The 8,820-nt window shown below is 32.9% G+C and overlaps 1 protein-coding gene across 1 annotated transcript; it reads left to right on the top strand.

Moving 5' to 3' along the window:
* Positions 1-3,345: 3,345 nt before the first annotated feature.
* Positions 3,346-8,820, top strand: LOC121727244 (interleukin-1 receptor-associated kinase 4-like). Its single transcript, XM_042114963.1, has 4 exons — positions 3,346-3,573; positions 7,061-7,227; positions 7,301-8,187; positions 8,293-8,820. The coding sequence occupies exons 1-4, from the start codon at positions 3,392-3,394 to the stop codon at positions 8,674-8,676; spliced, it is 1,620 nt and encodes a 539-aa protein (XP_041970897.1). The 5' UTR covers positions 3,346-3,391; the 3' UTR covers positions 8,677-8,820.

Raw genomic sequence — 8,820 nt, 5'->3', positions numbered from 1 at the left:
TATACGTTTACTCAATGATATTCTATGTTACTAACGTAACTAGATTGGAAGTTTACGGTAGCAACGCGTTGCCACTTCGAAGATGCCTGCAGGCATATCTCACATACATAATGACATAACGAATATATGACTTGACATTGTCTTTTGAACAAAAAAGTGGTTACGCATTTCTGAGAATCTTTTGTAAGACATTGCTACTCTAGTATTTTAGAAACTCATTGCGTTTACTTTAAAAAATTCTAGCTCAAAAATTATTCCTTATTTTAATGAGGTTTCTGTATTATACTATTAAAAACTATTCTAAATTTAGTAAAAATATACTATTTTATATGTTTCAAAGAAAAATAATATAAAAAATCGAAAAATGTAAACCAAAGTCGATCGTATGCAGGATACGTTTTTAAATAATGTCATTTAACCCTTAATTCGACGGAATTTTTTTTCGCGATTTTAATTTTTTTTTGTTCATATACCTTTCCTTTACGGCGTTTTCACACGAGACACTTCACGACACGATTCATAGACAAATATAAATTGCACGACAGACGTCATACAGTCTGTCGTTTGAACGTTTTCACACGAGCGACGATTTCTGCGAAGACACCGTATTCACTTATGGCTGGTTTACACGTATTAAGTAGATAAGCAGTCAACAAGATTTTAACTTAAATGACTTTATACTTACTTAAGTAAATTTGAACTTGCTACTTGCTACTAAATTTTGTGTTTACATGCAATTAATAACTTAAAATTAAGTTAAAATTTAGCTGTTACCTCGATAAGCAATTTATACGTGTAAACCAGCCATTATTTCTTTAAAAATATTTAAATGTCATTCTATTGTTGGGGTCCTAAGCTGATATTTAAGCTTATTATAAAACGTAGTCATAATATAATATTATTTATGTATAGTATAAAAAACCTGCCGGTACCTCGCTACGCCCATGCTAAATGTATGTGTAAATGTAATATGGCAGCGTAATGCTCGCCAGAAAACCGCTATGCAGTTTGGCAGGCTGTTAGATTATGATTAATTATTTATTTAACAATTTTTCAATAAATAATTTATTTATATATTATCTGTAGACAAAAAACGTGACGACATAGCGGATTGTCGTCTCAAAATCGTGTGTCGTGCGGTGCCGTGTGAAAACGGTACATAGAAATGTATTGCGCCCGGAGTCGTCACCGCATTTTGTCGTGTCGTGTCGTGTGACGTGTCTCGTGTGAAAACGCTCTTAGTGTCTAAAGATGTACAGAAAAATATATAAAAAAATCCCTTTTTGACAATTTTCGAGAAAATTATAGTATAGTACATTTATATAATGTTTTATAATGTTTACATTGCCGGGTTCCTACAAAACATACTTCCAATATATACGTATAGCCCGCTATGCAACTCTGATTCAGAGCACATTACATTTAATTATTTTTTTAGAAATAAAATAAATTAAGAAGAAATAATTGGATTCAAGGTTAAGTTAAGACAAATAATAGCTGTTTCTTTAGCCTGTTACATCGATTTGCTTAAACAGTGACATTTATTGGGGATAAAACATAGGGGTAGTTATAAGTTTCTGCAAAAGATAATTATTTGTGTCCTTTTTTAGAATGTTAAATGTCCACAGAGAGTAGTAGCTTTATTATAGACTTAATATCAAACGTAATATTCTACAATTTGGAGGTTTTATTTAAGGATTTGAAAATGAATCAAAATTTGCCTACTAAGAGCATTCGCAGATGAAAGCTTTTGACGCTTCGAGTAAAAGTATTTATTAACTGGCTGATTTCAAAAAGCATTGAGAAGATGCTTTTAAGGTTCTTATCTGTAAAAAATAGAAATTTCAATAAAATACAGCTATATAACTATACTTATGGCTGGTTGGTAAAAGAGCAGTAATGACAGAAATTATGAAAGCTGTAACAAAATGTTTCATGACCTATAATAAAGTTATATACCTAGATAGCCTTAATATAAATATTGGAAAAGATAATATTATATCAAAAAACCAATTTAATAACTATCTAAGTGCCTACTAGAGATGTGTGAGAATTTTCATCTAGACAGTAAAGGTCAATTAGTTAAACACTTGTAAAAATACGTCAATTATCGTGTCCAGTTATACTTTGGGTCTTTAAAAGGCCTTTTACGTATTTTTTTCTCAAAAAAATATTGATATCTAAAAAGAAAAATTATTGATAAGTATCTAAAAAGAAAAGCCTCAAAGTAGCAATTTACCAATTTTTAGAAAATTATGAATATCAGAAAAACTTTTTTCAGTAAGCTACATCTTACTCAATGAGGAAAAGAAAGCTTTTGTAAAAACTTAGAGAGGGTAGAAATATAACATTCCTATAATAACCAAAATATTTCTCATAGAACAGTACAAAAGTAAGCTAAGACTAAAGGAGCCGAACCATTTTCATATAGATATTATCAAATATGAGACCAAATATCGAAATATTAAGTATAATGAAGACCATGGATGAATAATAAGTCCAGTTAATTCAACAGCTCCAGCTGCAGCAGTTAACAAAAGATCCAGGATGGTATTACCTACTTCACCTTTAATTCGACGAAGTGAAACTCGCTATACATAGAATTTCGTAGTGTGATTTCAGAGAATGCGGCAATGTATAATCGGCTAAACGTATACTTTAGGCATAATTATAGGTACGATATGAAAGCAGATTTGTCCAAATTATTATTCAGTCGCATGTTTCAGATAGTTGACAATAAATAACTGTTGCTAAAGTGTTACTTAGACCATTATAAATATCTTAACTGTTATAGTAATTAGTAGGTACTACAACAGTCATGAGTCATGACTCACGAGTCACGACCGTGAAGCTGTTATAGAATAGCTTCATGCTCACGACTCACGAATTCAAGACTCAATTATTAGACTCAAGAACATTAGATTAAAATAACTCACTACCTACTCAGTCTTGATTCTAGAAGAGTTCAAGACTTTTGTGGTTTACTCATAGGATTTTAAAAGAAAAAAATAAACTGACGTGCCAATGACGTTTTGGCGTGTTTTTCATGTGTTTTTAAATTCGAAACAGTATATTGGCCAGTTTTATTGGCCTAGGCCTAGGTAGTGCCACCACTCACTAGCTGCTGCTGAGCTCTGATGCCTCGCTAGCCAATGAAATCTCGTTAAATGACAGCTTTCTTTACACTATTTGAGTTTCTGAATACACATTATTATTTGACATTTTGTATTTTCCGTGTATTTTCCTGTTGTTTACAATTTTTGAAGATAATCTAATACAATAAATAGATAATTTTATTACAAAATTAGGTTCGGTTACTTGTAGATAACTTGTTTCCTGTGTCTTAATAATATTATTTGTTGTGTTTGACGAATTTTATTACTTTAACGCAATGGCAAAATACGTGTATAATGACTACAGGAATGTAGAGATTAGAAAACTAAACGCAGATGTTCTTTGTGATCTAATTGATATATTGGAAGTTGACAATGATTGGAAAAGACTCATGTCTTTAGTACCTAAAAATATAGAGAGTTTACACTTTGAACCGAAATATAATAGTGAACACATAAGGTAAGTAAGCAGTTTTTAGTCAAATATATTCATTAGATTAGATACAGTTTGACTCTTATTTTAATTTTTAGTAACATAATAAGTATATTAGTTCAACTTAGGAGAACCAAAATTGGACTGCCATCAGCCATGTAAAAAGTTATGCATGTTAATGTCCAATGTCCATAATAATTAATATGTGACATCTCCCTTGCTCAGGTCTTTGTTTCTCTATTCCGCTAGGTACGGTACCTATATATTAACTTTATGGGCTTATGTCAAAATTTTGAAATAATTACTTATTTTAAGAAATTAATATTCCACTCTGAGTGTGGCAGTACGGTAGGTACACCAGGGATGTTAGACAGCCACTTGGAAATCCTTGTGTCGAGCTGGCTGAAAACTGGTATTGGAGACAGAAAACTAGTAAGCCTGTGCTCCGCACCGGCGATGGCGCAGTAGTCGACTAGCGGATTAAAGAAGCAGTTTCACCAACCGTTCAGTGGCAATAAACTGACAAGTGACCGGACTGACTGCAATTTTCTCTCCGTATTGTATTGATTTAATACTCAGAAAGAAAAATTCAATAATTGCTGATTTTTAGTTCATAATATGCGATTATTTCAGTTTAGATTAGTTAAGGGGGCGACCTATGCCAGAAAAAAATCGGTATTCACCCGCTCACTTCATACCCCCCATACTCGCCCAACGATTTCAAAATGTCAATGCGGCTATTTTGTGTTATTATTCTCGTAACCACTTTTTGTTCAAACCTAGTATAACCAAATATATCAGATAAAATTTTGAGAAGTTCAAGTCACATTTTCCATCTGTACTTTGAGAATCAAATTATTAATACTTTTTGCTGTATACACTTGTTTATTTATAGAAATCGAATATGCTCTGACACTATTGGATCGATTCTGCTGTAGTTGTTACAAAAATATTATAACTTTATTTAATAAAATCCTACTAGCCACGTCTTCGTCCACGTCCGAATTTGGTTAGTTTTTGTATGTATTTGCGTAAAATATTATATTAACATTAATTGTCAATTAAAATATACAAAACTCACAATGTTTGTAAGCAAATTGCGGGGCTAAAATGGTCGCTTTGAAGAATCATGATATGAATCATAATATGATTCATTTTTCTAAAATCGCAAAATGCAACTCTGCTTACAATTCATTTCTGTATTTTTGTACGGATTTGACATTTGTCAGTTTGACAGTTTTGACAATTCATTTGCTGAATTGATTGAGAGGAATTGCTAAATGTGACCATTTTAGCCCCGCAGCTCAATCGATTCAATGAAATTTTGCATGCATACATTCGTTATTTACATACAATGGCTTGAGGATAATTTTTTATCTGCTTTTTGATATAATATATTATTGATAATAGAAATAATATATATGGCAAACTGACATTTGCCGGGTCATCTAGTCAAAATATATGTACCTATATAATATTCTCGGGTCACAGTGTCTGTGCGCGAACTCATCCAAAACGGTTCAACCGATTATAATGCTATGTACAATCGTTAGGTTTTTATTTACTTTTTATATTGATATTATAAAAATAATAATAATTGGCACAACAATGTTTTCCGGGTCAGCTAGTTTCCTCCTTTTAGCTCCCCTCGATTTCTCATGAATTACACCATCAGATCACCACTTTTGTTAACATGTTACGAAATTCCGACTACATCTTATCCAGTAACAAAAGAATTTTGCAAATCCGTCAACTAACGGCGGAGTTATCCGCCATGGTATCACTAAAATCGTCTCTGATGCTGGTGCTGATAAAAAAACCCAGCTCAAATTTCATCACGATATACTAAAATCACGTGTTCGGGAATATCAAAGATTTTGTGTAGTCTGCCGTCCAGCTGATATTTTCAAGAATTGCATTGATTGCACGGATGATTACTTTGAATAACAGAAATAAGTAAGTTCGAAATAATCAGCCAAGTGTGAGTCAGAAGGGTTCTGTACCGTTATAGAGCTAAAAATAGCCCAAAAATTTTAATTTTTGTATGGGAGTCCCCTTAAATATAAATTTTATTATTAATTATTAAAGTATAAAGATTTTGTAAAAATTTCAAGTGCCTAGCTCTAGCAATTATTGATATCAAGCAAAAAAATTGCAAAAAATCAATTTTGTTGTATGGGAGCCCCCCTTAAATATTTATTTTATTTTTTGTATTTTTTGTTATAGCGGCGACAGATATAATACACATTCTGTGAAAAATTCAGAAGTCTAGCTATAGCCGTTCTTGAGATATAGCCTGGAGACAGACAGACATAGAAGTCTTAGTAATAGGGTCCCGTTTTTACCCTTTGGGTACGGTAACCCTAAAAAGAACAAACAGGTATAAAAGACCTTGTAATATATTATTATATTAGTAGATTATTTACTCTTCTAAATCCTTACATAAATGTGCCGTCACCTTTGTTCATACTCTTAAGCTTGTCACACACAGAGCAGGTAATGTAAAGATGTATATTATAGCACGATACATCTCAATACATCTTTCTATAGAAATCGTCAAGAGACCACACACAGCAGCTATAATTTATATTTTTACATCTTCGTATCTTAAGATACCGAGCTATATGAAAATATATATTTACATTTTGATACATCTAAATACATCTCAATATATTTCTGTATATTACGATACATCTCTTCTCTATATCTTATATTATTTATATATTATATTATTATTATGTACTAGCGACCCGCCCCGGCGTCACAAGGGTATAAAATATATAGCCACTGAAAAAATTATTAAAATCGATAGCCTATGATCCTTCACGTGGTCTACTTCTTATCTGTGCCAAATAACATAAAAATTGCTCCAGTAGTTAGCGAGATAAGCCCTTTCAAATAAAAGAAAACCTTTCAGACAAACAAAAAATAATAAGCGGGGGGGGTGTCACTACATCGCTATAGAAGCCAAAACTGTGGTTAGTTTTTTGTCTGTCTGTCTGTATGTTTGTTCCAGCATCACAAGAAAACTACTGATCCGATTTGAATGTTGTTTTCGCAGATATATTTGTCTTCTTCCAACTTAAAATCTGGTGTATCAATCCCCCCCCCACCTAAGGGGACAAAAGAAGGGGTATTTTCAACTTAACATCTGGTGCATAAAATTTCCCCCTCCCCTCTTAGGGGATAAAAAAGGGGGTAAATTTTTGTATTAACTGATAAAGTAGAATGGAAATTGGTTATGGTCAGTGTATTTATGTCGGTCAAGGGCCAATCTTTGTATTTCTGAGTGCAAGGACTGAGTAGTCTTGTTACATGGTACGTGAAACCAAAACCTAATATGTTTACCAAGAAGTTGGTACGTCTGACATCCCTGAGGTACACATAGCGGAAGGAGTAGTATTTTTTGTTATTATGTTTTAGACATTTTTGGTGAGTCACTGCCTACCTTAGACATAATATATTAATACTTATTAATTATTATATACAAAAATTCTGTTTTTTTCCATCCTAGATTGATAGAAGACCATGCTAAGTCAACAAACCAAAAATGTACTGAGATTATGTTTGATGAGTGGGGCACATCAGGTAGAGTCCGGCCAACACTAAACACACTCAAGAGAATCGTAATTCAAGCCCAAATGTTTAGAGCTGCTGATGAAATTGCAAGGCTATTAAAAGGTAAAAGTTATTCATATTAAAGTTAGACATTTGCAATGCCAGTAGCTACTATTAAATGCAATTATTATTGCAGAGCCATATCCGATGAGGCCCGAGATTGGCCCAGCAGCTCCTGTTACCGGTCTCACTATGATGTTGAATGATGAGAGCAGTATTAGAATGGATTCTCGAGTATGCAACGACCCAACAAAGGAAATGAAGTCTGCTAGTGATATGATAAAGTTTTCAGAGTCAATGAACATTCCAAACCTGTCTGTTTTAATTGGAGATGATACTTCTTTCAATGAAGTGGAAGACTCACAAAAATATTCATCAAGAGGTTCAAACGATCAATATAATGGATTTCAATATCAAACATCTTTCCCTAATATAAACATATCTGGGGAAATAGACAGTGTTATTTTAAAAGATGTCAATTTAAAACACTTTCAATATGATGACCTAAGACAAATCACTAATAACTTCTGTGAGACTCCAACTAATGTCCCACATTTGACTGGCAAAATAGGCAGTGGTGGTTTTGGAGAGGTATACGTAGGAAAACATCTCCAATATGGTTTACTGGCCATTAAAAAAATTAAAAATAATTTACCAATGAACACTAAATCGGATATTGCAATGACACTTTTTAATACGGAGGTAAGATGCCTATCACAATTTAAGCATAAAAACATTGTGCCAATTTTTGGATTCTCAATTGACGGTCCGGCTCCGTGTGTGGTGTGCGAGTATATTGATGGTGGATCTTTACATTACAACATAGCGGCCAAAATTCTCAATAAAGAGCAAAGATTTTCAATAATAGCTGGTACCGCTGAAGGACTGAAGTACTTGCATGCTGAGCACATAATTGAAGATAACAGTTCCAATTCAGAAAACTTACCGAAATCAGTAAAGAATTTTGTTCATGGTGATATAAAGAGTGCGAACATATTACTTACTCGAGACTGTGTACCCAAGGTAATCTCCGTAATATTTTTGCATCACAAAAATAAATTTAGAAACTTGAATACCCTAACCATAAACTTTTATGTTAACAATAATTATTATCTTATTTTTTTTCAGCTGTGTGATTTTGGTTTATCGAAACAACATGATGCAACTACCTTCATCACAACTCCACAAGGCACAGAATCTTACATGGCCCATGAAATGTTACACGGGACCATTACACAAAAAGGCGACATTTACAGTTTTGGGATTGTTCTACTTGAGCTACTCACCGGCTTTGAACCCATCGTTAAGAGAGATGGTGTCAGGTACAACATAAAAGATTATGTAGAAGAAAATGTTACAAATAATGACATAAGCATGTTGGTGGACCCTGTTGTCGGAGAGTGGCCCAAAGCTAAAGAAATATACGAACTGTGTCAGATGTGCCTACAGTATGATCGTAAAAGTAGACCGACAATAAATGAAGTTTGTGATACTTTGGATGCTATGCAATAAAACAGTGTGAAAAATATACCAAAATAAGATTAAATGTAATTTAAGCTTTACTGAGTGATACTGGTTTGATAAACCTTTTACGTGCCATATCATATATTTTTGTAAAAGCAAGTTATTGAATTAATAAAATGTATAAGTTATGTT

This window comes from Aricia agestis, chromosome 5, assembly GCF_905147365.1.
Source record: "Aricia agestis chromosome 5, ilAriAges1.1, whole genome shotgun sequence".
Lineage (NCBI taxonomy): Eukaryota > Metazoa > Arthropoda > Insecta > Lepidoptera > Lycaenidae > Aricia > Aricia agestis.
Note: the sequence above shows the minus strand (reverse complement) of the source record. Positions and strands in the feature narration are given on the sequence as shown.

Coding starts and splice junctions, on each gene's coding strand:
- LOC121727244 (XM_042114963.1), top strand. CDS start 3,392: ATGGCAAAATACGTGTATAATGACTACAGGAATGTAGAGATTAGAAAA. Junction 3,574..7,060: donor TATAATAGTGAACACATAAG/GTAAGTAAGCAG, acceptor TTTCCATCCTAG/ATTGATAGAAGACCATGCTA. Junction 7,228..7,300: donor AATTGCAAGGCTATTAAAAG/GTAAAAGTTATT, acceptor TTATTATTGCAG/AGCCATATCCGATGAGGCCC.